The 20,603-nt window shown below is 39.8% G+C and overlaps 2 protein-coding genes across 3 annotated transcripts in view; one reads left to right on the forward strand and one right to left on the reverse strand.

The window, feature by feature from the left end:
• The window catches only part of LIMA1 (LIM domain and actin binding 1), a 91,371-nt gene extending 74,809 nt beyond the window's left edge, over positions 1-16,562 (forward strand). The window contains exons 8-11 of one of the 2 annotated variants that reach the window (XM_043884767.1): positions 2,844-2,901; positions 4,438-4,550; positions 12,147-12,280; positions 14,226-16,562. In XM_043884767.1, the coding sequence (XP_043740702.1) occupies positions 2,844-2,901; positions 4,438-4,550; positions 12,147-12,280; positions 14,226-15,234 (1,314 nt within the window). In that variant the 3' untranslated portion in view covers positions 15,235-16,562. The remainder of the gene's footprint in view (positions 1-2,843; positions 2,902-4,437; positions 4,551-12,146; positions 12,281-14,225) is intronic. The other variant, XM_043884774.1, reaches the window with a different exon arrangement.
• LOC122682197 (tubulin alpha-1C chain-like) overlaps positions 1-20,603 on the reverse strand; it is a 1,110,822-nt gene that overhangs the window by 290,222 nt on the left and 799,997 nt on the right. The window lies entirely within an intron of this gene.

The raw sequence follows: 20,603 nt of genomic DNA on the forward strand, positions 1-20,603 counted from the left end.
TTCAAATCTGTTACATTGATTAATAGGCACATAATCATTGTTCCTGTTACACATTTTGACACCCTTGAGGCCATTCTACAAAAGGTGAGGAGATGATTAAAATGGGTTAAGAGCAATAGTTCTCAAACTTTTTTGACTGTAAGTCTTTAGAATAGATGTATTGACAGCATTGGATAGAGGAGCCCAGCTGGCTATAATTCATGGGGTCACAAAGAGTCAGACATGACTGAGCAGCTAACACACACACACACTGACAGCATACCAACAGGAACTCATGAGATATACTACATACTTGGACCAAAGTAAACATACAGAAAAATGGTCTCAGATTAATGGCCACAAAATTTGACTTAAAGAATTGTTGTTCAGTCGCCAAGTCATATCCAACTGCAACCCCATGGACTGCTGCATACCAGGCTTCCCTGTCACCGTCTCCCAGAATTTGCCCAAGTTCATGTCCATTACATTGGTGATACCATCCAGCCATCTCATCCTCTGTTACCCTCTTCTGATTATGCCTTCAATCTTTCCCAGCATCAGGGTCTTTTCCAGTGAGTCGGCTCTTTGCATGAGGTGGCCAAAGTATTGGAGCTTCAACTTCAGCATCAGTTCTTCCAATGAGTATTCAGGGTTGATTTCCTTTAAGATTGACTGGTTTGATCTCCTTGCTGTCCAAGGGACTTTCAAGAGTCTCCTCCAGCACCACAGTTCAAAAGCGTCAGTTTTTTGGCGCTCTACCTTCTTTATGGATTCAAAGAATAGAACAGGAAAAAATTTAGGAGTTTTTATTTTATAAAATTTAATCACTTTATTTTATAAAACCATATCTCAAATATATTTTGAAATAATTAGACAAAGTACTTCTTTCATAATCATAACATAACCAAATTACAAACATCCTTACAACAGTGGGCTGAGGCACTATTTCCATGTCTCATGTAATGTTTCTAGTGAGTTCTCTCATCAGTCTGACTGGTTTTCCCATTTTTTTAAGTGAGAGATTATGTCTTACAAAAAGTTTTCTTATATACTCTAAAAAAAGACATTTAAGAAGTGAAATCCTGCATTGAAATCCTCCCATCTGTTCTTGGAGCATAACTTGAAAAATAATCATCTGGATAATTGTACTTGAGTTGTCCCTATTTCTAATTTCATGTTTCTTTCTTAATTGTCTTCTTGATTTGCAACTGGAACTCTGAGCTGAACTGGAAGATCAGAACATTTTAATTACAGTCTAAAAGGGCATCAGTGCAACTGAATCACAAATTGGGGAGTAGGTGGGGAATAGAAGAAGTAAAGATAGTACATAGCCTTCAAGCATATACCGTAGGTTCATGAACCCTTGGATGCCTTAAAGTTTGCAAAATTTTTCAAAGCCTCAGCTACCCTTTTGGCTATTTGCCTAGCTTTCGTTAACCAATACCTAAGAGCTGTTTGAACTTTGGTTTGTTACAAAAGGACATTAATGCCAGGATCAAGTTGCCTGAAATAGAGTATTTTGTCAAGGTATTGGTCTTCGCTTTCTCCTTTTGTGAATGAATTTGTACTTTTCTTTAATGAAATGTTTGAGCAAAATCTCACATGCTGTCTCCTGGCTGTTCCGTAGTGAAGTCATCTAGTTGGGTGATGTCATGATTGTCATTAAGCTTACCCTGCAGGTTCAAGGTGTCCAAATTGGAGGTGAAAAAAGGACATCTTGGGATAGATGCCCCTACTAATTAAGCAAGAATTGAAGAGCTTTTTGTAGCCATGCACTACTTTCAGTAAATTTATTTCATATCATTAAATGAAATAACACATTTAAAATAGTCATTCCAATACCTGGAACATAGTAAACATTTCATCAGTGTTAACTATTATTATACTGGTTTGTTTTATACCATGTCAGAACTCCTGTAATAAAAGGAGAATAAAGGGGGAAAAACTGACCATGCTGAAATTCACGTGCAGTCAGCTAACAACTTAATCTCCATTGTAAATTTATTCGGTACATTAGACATCCTGATATAAACACTCAGCATCACCCATAAAATCCCTGACATCTGAATGAAAGAATATTCCATGAAGAGTGCACGTTGGGTCATTTGATGACCCTTCATGATTTTGAATGTGGAAGAAGACATACGGAAGGACTAGGGGACAGGAGAACGGAGGAGTGAGCTTGTAGAAAGTTCTTTTATTTAAATTTGATGGCTAATGGGAAAAGTAATCACCTACACCTAAGATCTGCCATCTTGTTAAACACTACCATTTTGAGACTGGAATTAAATAAGGGAAACTAACCTTGAAGATAATACCAAAGGGTTGTTATAGATAAATTTGTTTTATAGCTATCAGAAGGTCTTCTGTACTAGCAAGCTTGTTTCAGCAAAATGTGGGTGGGCAATAAGGAGTTAGGAAAATGAAAGAATAATAGTTCCTGTATGTAAAGACTTTATCTTGCCTTGGAGTGAGTTACAGTTATAGGAGTTGTGGTTTTTGGTGAGGAGCTTTGCCCTCCCTGATAGAAGGTTTTGTTTCGCACCCCACTTTCCCTCTTTTTTTTTTTTTTTTTTGAGAGTAGAAAGATATATTCAGAAGTTCTTTTATAAAGGAAGATAATGCACACTTTTGGCAGTTGCTTGCAGTCTGTTATTCACGTAACTCTGTAATTGAGAGGCATGTTAATATCCTCGTAAAAGACATTTTGCTGCCTCTTGTTTAAATGCTCAGCTGCTCTGGGGCCCATTATTTCCCCTCAGGCGGCCGGTGACTGACTGGAGTCAGCAGGTTTTTATGGCATTAACAGCAGTTTGCTCTTTTATTTTTAATGTGATTCTTAATCCCCCTGCCTTTTTTTGTAGGTTTCTGCATCTGAGAATAGCCTGGCAACCCATTCCACCCCTGCTGAAGATGATTCCCGTAAGTGTTCGTTCTTCGGTCTGGAGGGTGAGGGTCTTGTTCTCTTGCCCCTGTTTGGTGAGGAGAGCGGGGCGGGGGGTTGGGGGGCTTGTCCCCAATTCTGTCAGCTCTGAGAATATGTAACATATTAAATCCAGTAATGCAGCTGATTAGATCTTTCACTTGGTTTTAACGACTGATGACTGGGTACCTTTCACACCTCCCATGGCAAAGAGAGAGATGTTAAATTCAATGAAATATAATTAACTTGGGGCAAACTGAATATTTTTGATGCTTCTCTCATTGAACTTACCCTGTCTTTTATACCAAACCTTTTCAGGGTTAATGCTGTAAAAACTATAATTTTGAAGTTTCATTTTAATAGAAGTTTGGCCAAAAAGGACTTTATTTACAGGGATAAGAATTGGTATTTGAGTAACCTTTAAAAAATACCCTTTTCTTATTATATCTATATAAATATGTATTATAATCCGCCCTCTGGCTAAATCATTCCTGTTGGTGCTGAATTTGATCACCTTTTCATCCTACTTTGGAATCATTTTGAGCCTCTTTTCCCAAAGACAAAAATCTTTGTTTTTTAATTTACTGTGTCCACTTTTGATTCTGATGTTCAGTGTATTAGTTTTTTAATATATATAGATTTCTAGCTTTTCCTCAGGTTAATAACTCACTAAACATTGAAAACTCAGCAAGAAGCAGAAGTATTAGCTAAACAGATCTCTAGTAAACCCTGCCTTAAAATTTCAGAAAAATTCTTGCTGCTTGAATCCAAGAACATTCCATTTGCAATCATTTTGCTTGGACTAGAAATTTTTCTGAGTTTTGACTAGGTTTGCAAAACATTTTTTTGAAAAGTAAGCCTTAATCTTTCAATACTTTGTTGACATAACTCTAGATTTTAGGGAATTCTTTTATGGTTCCTTAGTAACTGCATGAATGACTTCTCTGTGCCTCTTCTGAGTTTTCCACACAGTGAATATACTGGCAGGAAATTAACTTATGTAAGTGACACGTCAATGACTATGAAAAAAATTTTATGGAGCCTTTTCCCATAATCTTCATCCATGGATATTTGCTGTAGGGCTGACCAAGAAGATGGTGTCAAATTATATACACACATACACATGAGCATGTGTTTTGAAATTTCTGCCCACACATTCCCCCATTTTCCAAGTTCAGCTGGAACACCCCAGAAGGAGTTATTGGGAGTGCTAATTGCCAAAAAGCCATCAAAGTCTACAAGCAGCCTTTAAAAATGACAAATGCTACAGGGCAGAAGTTTCCTTCTGTAGGGTGGTTTGGGTTCAGCTGCGTGTGGCAAAAGATGAGAAACCCTCTGCGTTGACACCCCAATTTATGAGAGAATCTAACAGCATAGCTTTTAGTATTAGAATATTCTTCAACGGAGAAGCAGTGTTTTTCCTGATGTTGAAAGGACCTGTCGATAATGGAGGTGCCTAAACTTGGCTTTGGGGAAGAACCTTTTCTGATACTTCTCTTGAGATACCATAAAATGTCTTCCTTCTGTAACTCAAGCAGGTAACTCCCAGGTCAAGAGTGAGGGCCAGCAGCCTGTGCATCCCAAGCCACTAAGTCCAGATGCCAGAGCCGCCAGCCTTTCTGAAAGTTCTCCTCCCAAAGCAGTGAAGGTATGATGGTGATTTCTCTTGGAGCCTGTAGACACTGGTTTACTAGTAAAGCTCATTGCATCTTTTATCACTGTGTTCGTTATAACCTGTTTTGGCTTTCCTGGGGACGAAAATGCCAAATAAGAGCACACTTGAACCAGTCAATTTACTTGAAAATCTTGCCACTTTTTCTTAGGCATTTGAGCCAGGCGTGATGAGGCTCATTAATATTGCTCTGTCTGGAATCTGGAAAGCTCCTGAAAGAAAACCCGAAGTGAAAGAAAATAACCTGACTTATTTTCTTGTTAAGTCCAAATTCATAAATCTATGAATGAGTAAAAACCTGTAAAATGAGAAATACAAAAAATCTGTTAAATTAAAATCAACCCATTGGATGGGAATGTACAGTGTTAACTTAAAGATAGCGGCTCCCTGGTCTGAGGAACTTAATGAAAACATGATTGGTAGTCAGTGCATTTAAAGAAAGAATGTGTACATTTCAGCAGGGTTTGGCCAGTCCGTTTGCTCTATAAATGGGCATTCAAGTAACATTTACACTTGGTTATAATATTAGATATTAAGGAGTATACAAAATGTTTATACCATAGGAAGATTTTACTAGGCTACTCAATCTATGGTCTCCTTTTATTCACTAATTTTTAAAAGCAGCCTTTCCCTTTCTATGAACAAGTAAATATTCCCATAAAAATAAACAAAGGTAAAAAAGTATATATCCAGCCTCTCTTTTAGGCTGTTCACCTGGCTTGTTTTAATTGAATGCTTTGCTAATACCATGCTGATTTACCCACTTGCATTAATAACCAAACATACCTACACTTCTTTAGTGTCTTCCTCCTGTGGTGTTCTCTTAAGTAGTCAAGGTTTGTTTCAAAGGTTTTAACATTTGAGAGAAACTCAGTGGGTAGAATTAGTTTTAAGGTGATTTGTACTGCCTCAACTTCATGCACGCATCTGCCATTTCTGTCTCTCAACTGTGGGCATGATTGGTTTCTTGATGAAAGTTCTAGTGCACAGAAAGGATGAAGAGAGGAAGACAGAGGTGTGGGTTTGAAACAAAGGGAGGTAAGGAGAATCCAGGATTTAAAGGTTAGATTGAAAAAGAGAGTGGGGCAGGGGTGGGGGAAGATGGTAAACATAAAGATTTTAAAGGAAGCAGAGACATGAGGAGAATAAGATTTATTGAAAGGAACAAAAAATGAAGAAAGTAACACGAGAAAGCAAGTGAACTAGGAAGAAAGAACTGAGCTGCATGATGGGATCTGCATGTCCTTGGCGTGACCCTCTCTTCTGGCCTCGAAGCTCTGCTCATGCTGCCATCAGCACTTTTCTTTTTCCAGTATCTGGAGTCCAGCAAAGTAGCAAATGCCACAGGGTTAATTTCCTCTCCAGCAGCAATTCTGCCCAGATGTGAGTCCTTGGGTTGTGGTTCTGGACCAAGAATAGCAAAGCTGACTTGGCTATGGATTCCGTGCGCTTGAGGGACTAGGGGGATTCTGTAGCTGATCTAAGAACTAAAATTCTGTTCTCAAGTGTGTCTGAATTCTCAATCCAGTCTTGCTTCCCTCCCTTGGCTACTAGACCAGACTTCCTGGTCCTGGGTTGGACCTTTGGGACCCCTCCTTATTCATACTCCAGGATCTGAGCTGATGAGCCATGTGCAAAGAAATGCACCTCACTAAGGTCTTCCTGGCACATCAGAGAGAGGAGATGGAGATAAAGCTCCCTCTGTACCTGCCTCTTTGGCTCTGGTCACTCAGCACTAGAATAAGCCTGCTTGCACCAGACATACACCTCAGGTTTGACTGGAGTAAACTGGCCTGACTGCCTCTGTTTGCTCAAATGGTTATGGTGTTGTATAGAGCTCGGGGTTTTACCCAATCACATCTCCACTTTTATTTAAGGACTGTTTATTTTCCCTTCCTCAGAGTTTGCCTTTACATTCTGCAGGCAAGTATGTAGATACTTTAGCGTTTCCAGGAAAACCTGCTGACATAACTGGTCTCATGGCTATAGACCATGCAACAGAAGTTTTTTCTCCACTGGGAAATTACATACAGCTAAGAATAAATGTGTTCACTCAGAATAGATTTTGCGTCCCCCACATCCTGGAAAATGTGCTGCCTAGTAGTGCCTGTTATTGAAAATAGGACATCTAAGGTAAAGACTCAATTCATTTCAAATTTTAGCTTCAGTTCAGTTCAGTTCAGTCGCTCAGTCGTGTCCGACTCTTTGCGACCCCATGAATCTCAGCACGCCAGGCCTCCCTGTCCATCACCAACTCCCGGAGTTTACTCAAACTCATGTCCATCGAGTCAGTGATGCCATCCAACCATCTCATTCTCTGTCGTCCCCTTCTCCTGCCCCCAATCCCTCCCAGCATCAGCATCTTTTCCAGTGAGTCAACTCTTCGCATGAGGTGGCCAAACTATTGGAGTTTCAGCTTCAGCATCAGTCTTTCCAATGAATACCCAGGACTGATCTCCTTTAGGATGGACTGGTTGGATCTCCTTGCAGTCCAAGGGACTCTCAAGAGTCTTCTCCAACATCACAGTTCAAAAGCATCAATTTTTCAGCACTCAGCTTTCTTCACCGTCCAACTGTCATATCCATACATGACCACTGGAAAAACCATAGCCTTGACTAGACTTAATAAGGTAAAATAAAACCAAACAAAAAAAAACACTCCACAGATGATATTAGTCTTTAAAAGTAAGGATTTTGTCTATTTTGAACACTGGCCAGACAGTTCCGTTGATGAGACTTGGCAGTAAAGAAGTTTAAATAGCAGGTTCCCTTCTCAAAATAGGTGTTCTGGGTCTAGAGCTCAGTAGACCCTGTGAGAAGGATCAGACCTTTCAACTCAAGAGACCCAGAGGTCTCTTAAGCTTTATGTTCTCCCACTAAAATGTTATTCCCTAAATGTTCCTGGAGGGAGGATAAGGAAGGAGATATGACTAGCCCTAGAAACATCTACTGGTCTGGGATAACCCCACCCCAGGATGCTAGGCTTGTCTTGCTGTTGGATGTGGAAAGAAAACACGGCAGCCTGAATGAGAGGCTGTACCCTTTGTACGTGTCCCTTCCTTCATGGACAGGGTAGGAGGTTTTATGCTGTTTTGCAAATCTATCAGAATTATGCTAGAAGGGCACCTAGATTCTTTTCTGACTACCTACATCATTACTGCTTTCTCAGAGCACTAACGTTTCCTCTACATGTAGAACAACCTATGTAAGGTGTGAATATCTCCAAAATGCTTTCACAAAGAATTTCACAAAAAGCCAGCAGAAGGGTTAAGGCCAGAGCCAGCCCAGCCATATACTGTATGGTGGGGAGGGTTTCAGTTTAATTACCCAGATATTTTGCACAAATTGGAAGGAGGAAATGAAAGGCTTTTTATAGTGTTCTATCTGAGGCATGGAGGCCTGACATTAGTACAGAATTTTCTTCTGATTTCACTATGTCTAAAGGCTAGTTGCTTTACCACTTATGGCCAGCTGCTGCCTACACACGGATATATACCCCAACTGGGGCCTTTGTCGAACTAAAAAATATATGTAAGACGAGAGCAAAAGGATGTAGATAAAGTCATAAAAATTTATTGGAAAAAAAGCTTTAAGTAGATGCTGATCAACAGAAGGCCTGTAACATCCCCCAGATGGGAAAGACCTGAGAGTGTTTAGGGACATCAATTATTTATATATTACCACATTCATTCCTGACTATCCCTAAGACATTATCTACATATTTTAATTTGAAACAAAGTGAAGACTTGTTCATTCAAAATGCTGTGGTGAAATCATTTTCAATTGGGTTAGCATCTGCTCTCTTCCCCAAAGAGTTTCCTTTAGTTATGGAAATTTATTCCAGGACAATTTAGAAAATACTCTCTCAGTTTGTTAGTCGAGGATTCTGAGTTTTAATTTTAATTCTGTTATTACTGACTGTGCAAGCTTTAATAAGGCACCTGATATCGTGGTGCTTTAGTGTGAAAAATGGTGAAGGAGGGGAGATGACAAAGCATCTTATGAACTGCAAAAAATATAAAGATTAAAAAATGTCTAAACATTCTATTACTGGCAGTGTTTTAAATGTGGCTGGGCCAAGTTCGAGCATGCCATGAAGGCATGGGCAGGATGTATGCCAGGCCTACCATAATGGTAGAGATTTTTGGGCACTGACTATGCTTCCTGTTGTCTGAATAGACACGGGGGCAATTACAGAAAAGTGGCTGAGAGCCCAGGACAGAGGAAATAAAGGGAAGGCACAGCCGCAGCCACTCTGACTTGGCATATTGCCATGTTGGGCTCCTCTTGTCTTTATAACACTATAGGGGCCCTTAGGCAGCTGCCGCATAACCCTTAAATGATATTGAAAAGGGTGTATGTGAAAAAGGGATAGGAATAATGGGAATCTGGCAGGTCTGGCTAGTTAGAAGCTTGTGGTTAGTCAGATGTTTGAGCTAGCAATTTATTAATTTGATGTTAAGGAGAGGAATGCCTTTTCACTTGTTGTGAGTGAAGGCCCTAGTCAAGAGAGAGCAAATGTAGGTCAGGTGTGGGAGGTAGGAAGACAGTGAAGAATTGTTCATGAGACACTCCTTGTGTGGGTGAAGGCTTGGAAAACTCTCCTGAGTTGGTACTCTGATCTAACCTCAGGTGGGTATGAGTGAGCTGATGTTACCACGATTAGCAGCATTACTTGGTAAAGAAAGAAAACGTGGTCTTATTCTTGGATCTGAGTCTGTATCTGAGCTTCAGCTCAGCTGCAGTAAAAAGCGCTCCAGGGCACACCGAATGCTTTGTATTCACTGAAGGTTCCTGTTTGTCTCTTCCAGCTTCTGCTTCCTGCTCCTGGTACCTAATTTTTGCTCCTGCCTTCCACTTTCCTCCTAATGTGAGCTCAACTTACAGCTTTCTATTCTGGGCTGCACCCTTCTACTGTGTGTTTCTGTGTGTGTGTGTGTGTGTGTGTGTGTGTGTGTGTGTATGTTAAACAGAGGTGTGCTCTGTAGGCCTCCAATCCCCTTTAGCAGAATAATACCCATTTCCTCCTCTGCCATGGGAAAGTTCTGTCTCCTGTTCTGCCTTTACTGACCAGAATGAACACGTATTCTCCTAAGTGTTAAAAATACAGCATTCATCCTAGAGCTGAAAAAGGTTTTCACTGATAAGTAAATACATTGGGCCTATTACTTTACATTGTCTGAATTGTGATTTGTACAGGCTTTAATTGTACTATTATATCCAAATTTTATTCTTTTAATATTTCCTGCTTGCTAGGCAAGGACCTAGTCCTTTTAGAGAAACTAATTAAATTATGCAAGGACATCTCCACTTAGGCCCTATCTTGTTAGAAGTGTCGATATAAGAAAAAACAATTTGGGAATTTCCTAGCAGTCCAGTGGTTAGGACTCTGATTTCTCACTGCCAAGGGCACAGCCAAAAAAAAAAAGGAAAGAAATAAAGAAAAACCAATTCTACATCAAGATTCTACTATATAGCACTGGGAACTATGCTCAATATCCTGTAGTAAACCATAATGGAAAAAAATATGAAAAGAATATACATATATAACTGAATCACTAAGCTGTATACCAGCAACTAACACAGCATTGTAAATCAACTATACTTCAATAAAATTAAAAAAAAAAAAAAGGAAACATTTTCGAACTCTAAATAATGCCCTAATATCTGCCAACAGCATTCAGTACAGTAACATTTGATCATATTTAAATTCCTCAGTTGTGCTTGGTAAACTGAGTTGTAGGTGTAGTCTTTGATTTAACTTTTTCTTTTTGACTGTAACCCTAGGGATGGAGAGCCTGCTGTTAACACTCAGCACCCCCCCCCCCATTTTTAAATCCTTTGGTGCTATTTGGGAGTTTACCACCAATTTTATTAAATCCCCTTTTATGGACCTTAACCTTTACTCCTCTGCCCATTTTCTACTGTCATTTCCTGTCAAAATCTGCTTGGCAACCATTCCTATTTTTGCTTTACTTCTTTGTGAATCATGTGGCAAGTGAGCCAGCAGTCTGATTTTTTTTTTTTATGGGTCTATTTTCAGACTTTTTAAATTAAAATTCTATCTTACCCATAAGCTGTTTTATTTTAGGCTTACCTTAACCATTCAGGCCTTGAGCTTTGGGACTGAATTGTATTATTGGCCACCATACTGGTTCTGGTGGCAAAGGGGCCACCAACGTGCCTGAGAGAGCTTCCAGACCACCTTAACCAAACTGCTCCTACCTTTACTCTTAACAGTTGAGGTGTTTCTGTTGGGACAAGTCAAGGATCACACACAGCTAGAGACTTCTTACCCCCAACCCTAGTGGCCATGTAACTACTTCTTATCGTGTAAAACTTACAGCTTTGGAACTCTAGCTTTCATCAGTGCTAGAATACAGTATGTAGTTTGTGTGTGTTCAGTCTCTCACTAGGGTCCAACTCTTTGTGACTCATGAACTGTAGCCTACTAGGCTCCTCTATCCATGGGATTTCCCAGGCAAGAATACTATAGTGGGTTGCCACTTCCTTCTCCAGGGGATCTTCCCAACCAAGGGATCCAACCTGCATCTCCTGCTTTGGCAAGTGGATTCTTTCCCACTGAGCCACCTGGGAAGCCCTTTTGTAGTTGAGGATTAATTTTACCAGCAGCAACTTTGCTCACCCTGCCCATATTCCACACTACAAACAGCTCACGAATTCCCTATTATGACTCCTCCCACCCTGCCCCAGTACATTAGTTTTATTCTCCTTTTGGTTTTTTAAAAAGATTATAGAACCTATAGTTTTATTGGGCTGTGCTTTTTTCTGTTGTTCTAATAAAATTGTTTGTGTCTCTTTTAAAATGTTCCATTTTATGTGTCCATTTTGCTTTATTTAAAAATATTATGTCTAGTGGATTAAGTCAAGATTATAAGCAGAAGGGGCTGATAGTTGCTTTATCCAAGTATCTTTTCCAAATATATACAAAAAAGAATGTCTATATGTGTATAACTGAGTTTGCTATATGGCAGAGATTGGCACAACATTGTAAATAAAGTACACTTCAAAAAAAAAAATAAAATAAAGTACACTTCAATAAAAAAAGTTTTTAAGTAAATAAATTTTTTAAAACCAGTGTCTTTTCCTACTTCCCAAAGCCAAATGCTCTTTCTCTCCTTGAAAGTTACCCCCTTCAGAAACAGTTCTTTAAAAAGCCTGTCCTGCTTCTATTTGGCACTTAAACAATTGTCTTTCTTCTGTGTCTGATGACATTTTCTCCTAATTTCCTGTCTGCAGAATCATTTTGTGTGTACTCGTGTGTGTGTGGTGGTTGGTCTAAGCCTTTCTCTGCAATCTGGCCCTAGATCCACTCATCCTCAGTGGCTGCTGCACTTAGAATAGCCAGGCAGCCTGGGTAAGGAATTCAGGAGAGCCTATGGCCTTAAAGAGTCAAATGATAGAATTATAGCAGGCTTAGTGTTCCTCTGAGAATTGACAGCCCAGGTAAGGGAGCCCATAGATAACAAAGTAAATCCCGGGGCCCACCTCAGCAGAGTACTAACTTCTCACTGCCTTAGCTAGCTGAAGTTGTCCTTTTCCTTTTCCCAGAAGTTTCAGGCACCTGCAAGAGAGACCTGCGTGGAATGTCAGAAAACAGTCTACCCGATGGAGCGTCTCTTGGCCAACCAGCAGGTGTTTCATATCAGCTGCTTCCGTTGTTCCTATTGCAACAGCAAGCTTAGGTAAGCCAGACCAAACAAGCCATCTCTGGAGGTAGTTGGACCTCCAGAGGGAGCCTTTGGTTTTTAGAACACTTAGAAATGCTAATAGTATCTGCTGTTAGAAGAGCTCAGAGAGCTACAGACAAAAATTAATGAAGTTATAGTAGCTGTTCAGGTGATTATTGCTGATCCAAAGATAGACTACAAACTGGTAAAGTTGGAAGATGAACATTTTAGGATTTCAGCTTCTCACCTACTTAGTACAGTTGAGAACCATGTATGCTTTGACATGTGTTTAGAGATGTCATGTTTTTGAGGGAAGTATCCCAGAAAATTGACTGTGTTCTAGAGATTTACAATCATTGCTTTTTCTTTAATAAAGTTGGGAGGGTGATTAAAAAAGATTGTGTGTGCTGTTGAGGATCTTTGAAGAAAGTGAAAAGTACCATTTAGTTACAAGCATTTTATAGTAAATGATAATGGTGTTTAGAACTTCTTGGTACATTGCCATTAATTTACACGTTAGGACTAAAGCTTAAATCATGCAGGTTGTTGGTGACCTAATTTAGCAGAATGTTTTCCCTTGGTATCAAGGAATCATACAGTTAAGAAATCTCAAGAGGATACTTGTTGAAGCCCTTCAGGTTATCCCAAGTACTGTATAAATGGCAAAAACAGCAAAAATAGTAGATCCTGAAGAACACATATTTTTCTGTATATTGCTTTGTTTTATTTTCTGAGAAAATAATGATGTATCATTTCTTCTTAGTAACTCAAAGTATGGATATAAATGTGGCAAATTGTAGAAATATTCCATGTGAGCTCATTTTATTCATATTGGAGGAGGAAGTAACCAGGATGGCATTTCTTCCAGCCTTCCTTCCAGAGCAGGCATCCCTTCCACCATACTGTTGAAAGATGTCCTGGCACCTGTGTGGCACTTCTGGGTGGGTTAATACCCCACTTCAGCTAGTTCTGGTGTTAGCGCTAGCTCAACAACTTTCCCTTATGTTGAGCCAAAATGTGCGTCTATAACTTCCACTCAGTGGTTCTTTTTCTGCCCACTGTATTCTTTTCTTCAGAGCACATTCTTCTAAATTTTTGAATTTTTATGTTTCTCCTGTGGAAATAACTTGTTGTTTTTCTACCCCTCCTATAAAACGTGTTACCCTTTGAGAGACACCAGATGTCCTAAAGACCTGTCCAGCACTGACGTTAGGGTAGACTGACTTCTGGCTGTTGTTTGCTGTTCTCCTATTAACCATAGCTTTCCTTGATTCATCACTGGCATCTACTGAGTGCCAGCCATTGGCAGAGCATTATACCCATTCCTGCTTTTAAATTATAACACAAATGGGAAACTAGGAGGAAAATGATTCAACTTTTTACAAAGGAATATCATTAAAAATAGTTACATGTTATAAATAGTTAGGAAATAGGAGATGATCAGAGTTAGGTGGAATTACCTAGGGAAGACTTCTTGGAAGTAATTTTTTTTAACAATTTTGACAGAGGGGAGGGAGTGAAACCACTTGAAATGGGAGCATGCACCAAGTGGAAGAATGTCTTCTGAAGTTTCAGGCCTAGAAATGAACATTTTTTAATAAGGATAATAAAAACAAACATGTTTAAAAGGGGATGGAGCATCCTCGGTTGACTGATGATGTGCTTTTTAAAAAAATTTATTTATTTGGCTGCACTGGGTCTTAGTTGCAGCACATAAGGTCTTTAGTTGTGGCATGTGAGATTTTGTTCCCTGACCAGGGATCGAACCTGAGCCCCCTGCATTGGAGTGCAGAGTCTTAGCCCCTGGACCACCAGGGAAGTCCCTGAAGTGCTTTTAAAGATATTTTTCTCACTTTGCATCTTCTGGAAATACTGGAGTTGCCAGGTTTCAGACTACTGGTATAAATAAAAGTATACAGATTTGTTAACTTTATGCTTTTTTTTTTTTTTTAAACAACAGTCTAGGAACATATGCCTCTTTACATGGGAGAATCTATTGCAAGCCTCACTTCAATCAACTCTTTAAATCTAAAGGTAACTATGATGAAGGCTTTGGACACAGACCACACAAGGATCTATGGGCAAGCAAAAATGAAAACGAAGAGACATTGGAGAGACCAGCCCAGCTTCCAAATGCAGCGGAGACCCTTCAGAGCCCAGGGGTAGAAAATGCCCCCATTGAGAAAGTGGGTGTGCTAACTGCAAGTATGGAAGCCAAGGCATCCTGCCCGCTGGAGAAGGAAGACAAGCCAGCTGAAACCAAGAAGCTGAGGATCGCCTGGCCACCCCCCACTGAGCTTGGCAGTTCAGGAAGTGCCTTGGAAGAAGGGATCAAAGTATTGAAGCCTAAGTGGCCGCCTGAGGATGAAATTAGCAAGCCTGAAGCTCCTGAGGATATAGACCTGGATCTGAAGAAGCTAAGACGATCTTCTTCTCTGAAGGAGAGAAGCCGCCCATTCACCGTAGCAGCTTCATTTCGAACCTCTTCAGTCAAGAGCCCAAAAGCCTTGTCCCCACCTATCAGGAAAGGCTGGAGCATGTCAGAGCAAAATGAGGAGTATGGAGGAGGTGTAGCAGCAGAAAGGAAACACATGGAAAATGCCAACGCCTCTGAGAAGAATGAGAGTGTGGGGAAAGCAACCTGGCCCAACAAGGGATCTAAAGGAGGGGAGGCTGGGCGGAGAAGTAAGGAGATTCACAGTTTTGAGATGGGGAGTGAAAATCTTATAGAGAATGGTGCAAACTTAGATGAAAGTGATAAAAACCTCCTCAAAAAGCAGTCTCCACTAGAACCCAAGTCAAAAACTTGGTCTAGCTATACAGACAACCCCTCCACTAAAGAATTCACTACTCAAAATCAGAAATCCCAGGATGTGGGATTCTGGGAGGAAGAAGTAGTCGAAGAGCTGTCTGTAGAGGAACAGATAAAGAGAAATCGGTACTATGATGAGGATGAAGAGGAAGAATAACAAATTGCAATGATGTTGGGCCTTACATTTATGTGAGTGTCAGTGAGTTACTGCCCTTATCAAAGTGATACACATAAACAGCTGTCTCAGCATGAACTGAAATTTATGAGGAAGTAACTTTGGAAGAGAGTTCCTGCTTCAAAAAAAAAATCCCATACTGCAGCTTAAGTGAACCAATTCTAAACGCTAGAGATAACATCACTTAAATCCTCTATTTTAGCAATGATGATATACACAACTGCTTTAAGGTCTTTTGGGGGCAGGAGTGTGTATGGTGGAGTGGGGGGGGATATTCCAACTGATAAGGTCCAGATTTCACTGTATTCCTGAAAGACAATATGAAAATAGATGATTAGTAGTGTACTGTTCCACTAAAAATTCAATTATGGAATGAGCAGAAGGGATTTAGGGGCCTAAACATTATAACTGAATGCACTTTAGTATAAAGGGCACAGTTTGCATATTTTTACATGAATACCAATTTATTGTTTAGTATTCCTCTGCTAAGAGATTAAATATTTAGCCTTTTTAAAAAAATTAGGTTAATTTTCTTACTCTGATGTATATGGGGGATTTATTGCTTACTCTGATATATATGGGGGTTTATTGCATCCTGCTTTCTAGACCACATCCTGAACCTAGAGTATTGAGATACAGCACAACCATCTTTTCAGAGTACCTTTTGAGCACCCTTGGTGCCTGGAGGGATTCATTGTGTCCCAAATAAGCTATGGTATTTGCCAATGAGTATGACCACACCCCAAGTGATTGCTTTCTTCTCTGGTGGTCTCTGTGTTTCTCATAATTTGCTGAAAGCTGCAATATTTTTATAAGATCTTTTATATTTGCCATGTTGCATATTGGAGCAAAGTGATGAGTTAGTTTAAAGGAGGAATAACAAAAAAGAAAAAGATGCCTTAAACCACTTGAGCTCAGACCCCCCCGACCCCTATAATTCTACTTCTGATATCCCCTTTCTGGGACATTAGTTTTTGAATACTTATAAGTTCTGAAATGTATAGATTTTTATGGCAGACAGTATTCCTAGGGTGCAATTAAACCAATTATAGGCCTTTCTTGAGAGATGATTTTCTAGTGTTAAGGTTTTGGAACAATATAAACTTGAGTACATTTGTTGTACATAATTGATATTCCAAATTGTATTTTGGCGGGGAGAGAAGCATTTTAAGCTATAGGCTTTACTTTATACAGCTTTTTTTGAGATTTAGCTCTGATGTTTTTTAGAGATGTAAAAATATTCTGCTTTCTTACAGTCTTGCTTACTCTGAAACATTTTTATTCAATAAAGCTTTTAACTGACATTTGAACTTTCAGTGTTCCTTTTCCATTATTATTTTACATTGTTACTGTCTCTCAGGACTTTTTGCCTTAGCAGTTTGGGTAGAAAAGGCAAGTGCGTCTGATGGGTTTCGAGAGAAGTACTATGTATACTTCTCACCACTAGGTGGTGGTGTTGAGCTGGTCTTAGGCTTTCATTCTCCTAGAAGACAAATTTTTCTTCAAAATGGAAAGCAGTCTGGCAACAAAATTATTGTGTGCATTCAAAACAAGACGCTTGTTTTACCAATTCAAGATGCAGTGGTGGTTTTTATTAATTAGTTAATTATTGTTCAGTTGCTAAGTAGTGTCCGACTTCCAACCTCACGGATTGTAGTACACCAGGCTCCTCTGTCCTCCAGTATTTCCCAGAGTTTGCTCAAATTCTTGTCCACTGAGTCAGTGATGTTATCTAACCATCTTATCCTCTGCTATCCCCTTCTCCTGTCCTCAGTCTTTCCAAGAATCAGGGTCTTTTCCAATGTGTCGGCTCTGCCTCAGGTGGCCAAAGTATTGGAGCTTTAGCATCAGTCTTTTCAATGAATATTTAGAGTTGAGTTCCTTTAGGGTTGACTGGTTTGATTTCCTTCCAGTCTTAAGAGTCTTCTCCAGCACCACAATTCGAAAGCATCAATTCTTCAGTGCTCAGCCTTCTTTAATGGTCCAACTCTCACATCTGTACATAATTACTGGAAAAACCATAACTTTAATTATATGGACCTTTGTCGGCAAAGTGATGTCTCTGCTTTTTAATATGCTGTCTAGGTTTGTCATAGCTTTCCTTCCAAAGAGCAGTTGTCTTTTAATTTCATGGCTGCAGTCACCATCCACAGTGATTTTGGAGCCCAAGGAAAGAAAATCTGTCACTGCTTCCACTTTTTCCCTTTCTATTTGCCATCAAGTGATGGGACCCGATGCCATGATCTTAGTTTTTTGAATGTTAGGTTTCAAACCAGGTTTTTCACTCTCCTCTTTCACCCTCATCAAGAAGCTCTTTAGCTCCTCTTCACTTTCTATTAGAGTCGTATTATCTGCATATCTGAGGTTGTTGCCTTTTCAACTGGCAAATTTGATTCCACCTTGTGATTCATCCAACCCAACATTTCTCATGATGTACTCTGCATTTAAGTTAAATAAGCAGGCTGACAAAATACAGCCTTGTCATACTCCTTCCCCAGTTTTGAACCAGTCAATTGTTCCACGTCCATTTCTAACTGTTACCTCTTATCCTGCATACAGGTTTCTCAGGAGGCAGTTAAGGTGATCTGGTATTCCCATCTCTAAGAATTTTCCAGTTTGTTGTGATCCACAGTCAAAGCTGTAGTGTAGTCAATAATTCTATCTCCAAGGAAATCTACACTCCCATTTAAAAAGGAAAAAAGCAAAAAACACCTTAATAAGGTAAAGTATACTTCACCTTATAATTACGCCTAAATGCTAAATGGAATCTTTGAATGCCTCTGCTGGACTTGAAATGGACTTGTTTTTTGCTCCGGGCAGAGGTATGGTTGTCATTTCATTTCCTTGTTTGCAGAGGCAACTGCCCTGATTAGTAAGGTGCTTTTTTTTTTTTTTCTTTTTTTTTAAATGGGAGTGCAGATTTCCTTGGAGATAAAAATGCTTTTTCAGTCATCTGTTAACATTTTCCAGGGTTGCTGTGTGTTCCAGTTTCTTGACTGGTCTTCAAAGTGGATGGCTGGATACTACTATCTGCTCTTGACTCCACTACAGGCTGAAGTAATTTAGAAAGCCCTGAAAGCCCTGTTCACTGAACAGTTAATCCAGAAGCACCTGCTGATTTTTACAAAATATCCAATCCTGGTTTGAGTTTAGCTACCTTTACTTTGTGACTCACTATTGCTCTAACCTATCCAAATGGTGCTCATCACATCTACTAACCTTATACAAAAAGTGAGTGCCTAGGGTGGGCATTTTATTGGTATCAGTTGAGTGTGTACCTGCTCAGTTGTGTCCAACTCCCTGCAACCCTACATACTGTAGCTCAATAGGCTGCTCTATCCATGGAATTTTCCAAGCAAGAATACTGGAATGGGTTGCCATTTCCTCCTCCAGTGGATCTTCGCTATCCAGGGGCTGAATCCGCATCTCCTGTGTCTCCTGCATTGCAGGCAAATTCTTTACCACTGAGTTGAGTAAGTCACCATATATCAGGTATGTGAGGACTGCGATTATCCTGGGAAGAACTTTTCCATGCTTTTCAAGAACTAAGATAGATATAAGTAGAGATAAGAATTAGTTCCATAATCAATACAATAAAAGGATATTCTTATATCAAGAGAATGACCAGATAATACTAAATATTCTTAGAAAACAAAAGCACCTACAGCCAAAAAAAAGCATTTATTCTCTCAGCTCTCTGAATGAAGGCAACTTCTTGGACTATGTCAAGGTTGACAGTGGAATGACGTGAATTTTTCTGTTGGTGAAGCAAGAAAAGGCCTGCTTTGGAACCTGAAATGATTAAGGAGACTCTGTTCATGACTGCTACAAGGGCCAACTTAGTTCTGCCGGCTTGCAGGTCAAATTACTCCTGGCCTAAGTGAAACCTGTACTAAGTTTACTCTCACATATTTCATCAGCAATATGTTTTCTTACAACCAAGAGGTTGAGGAATGTTACAAAAGTGTTTTTCTGGGAATAGGTCTTGAGACCAAGATCACGGTGTATAAGCTCCTGTAGGCCAAGTTAGCGTGTTCTTTGTTTCCTGGGGCTCTGATTTGAATTCCCATGGGATCAAGAAGCGTTTACTTTTTTTGAAATTAGTCTTGATTATAAGGTAGTTACCATCAAAACTATTTGACTTTGGATGAAAATGGCTTCAGGCATGGTTTTAGACCAGCAGCAGTGGTATGACCTCTGAGTTTGTCAGAAATACCCATTCCTGGGCCTATCCTGAACTTCCTGAATCAAAACTTTGGATGGAGCCCAGGAAACTTTTGGCAAACTTTTAGCAAATTCCCTATGTAGGAGATCAGTTCAGTCGCTCAGTCGTGTCTGACTCTTTGCGATCCCATGGACTGCAGCAAGCCAGGCTTCCCTGTCCATCACCAACTCCTGGAGCTTATTCAGACTTATGTCCATCATGTCAGTGATGCCATCCATCTCATCCTCTGTTGTCCCCTTCTCCTTCTGCCTTCAATCTTTCCCAGCATCAGGGTCTTTTCAAATGAGTCAGTTGTTCACATCAGGTGACCAAAGTATTGGATTTTCAGCTTCAGCATCAGTCTTTACAATGAATATTTCAGGCTGATTTCCTTTAGGATTGACAGGTTGGATCTCCTTGCAGTCCAAGGGACTCTCAAGAGTCTTCTCCAACACCACAGTTCAAAAGCATCAATTCTTTGGCGCTCAGCTTTCTTTATAGTCCAACTCTCACATCCATACATGACTACTGGAAAAACCACAGCTTCGACTAGATGGACATTTGCTGGCAAAGTAATATCTCTGCTTTTTAATATGCTATCTAGGTTGGTCATAGCTTTTCTTCCAAGGAGCAAGTGTCTTTTAATTTCATGGCTGCAGTCACCATTTGCGGTGATTTTGGAGCCCCAAAATATAAAGTCTCTCACTGTTTCCATTGTTTCCCCATCTATTTGCCATGAAGTGATGGGACTGGATGTAGGAGATGGAACAAGCTAATGTCTGAGCAAGCTAATGTCTGAACAAGCTAATGTCTGAGCACACTAAGGCTTGAGAACCACTGGAATTAAAGCACATCTTTTAGTCTGTTCCTTAAGGTGGCTCCTTTTATTTCTCTTCTTCTGCTCCCTTTGAAACTCTATCTTCTGCTGCAAGCATGCCTACAGGAATAAAGATACTCTGTCTTTAAACAAGGTTAGTTCTTTAATCTTTTTTCAGGTCATTCTAGGTAGCCTGTAGTAATTAACCTTGTAGCTAGGTTTGAATGGGTGGCACCCAGGGTTCAGGTTCTCCAGCAGTTGAGGAACAATTTAGAGTTCAGTGTTTTGAAGGTTTCTTGTTTATGGCTCCCCTCACTGTTTATGTAGATC

Source organism: Cervus elaphus, chromosome 3 (genome assembly GCF_910594005.1).
Source record: "Cervus elaphus chromosome 3, mCerEla1.1, whole genome shotgun sequence".
NCBI lineage: Eukaryota > Metazoa > Chordata > Mammalia > Artiodactyla > Cervidae > Cervus > Cervus elaphus.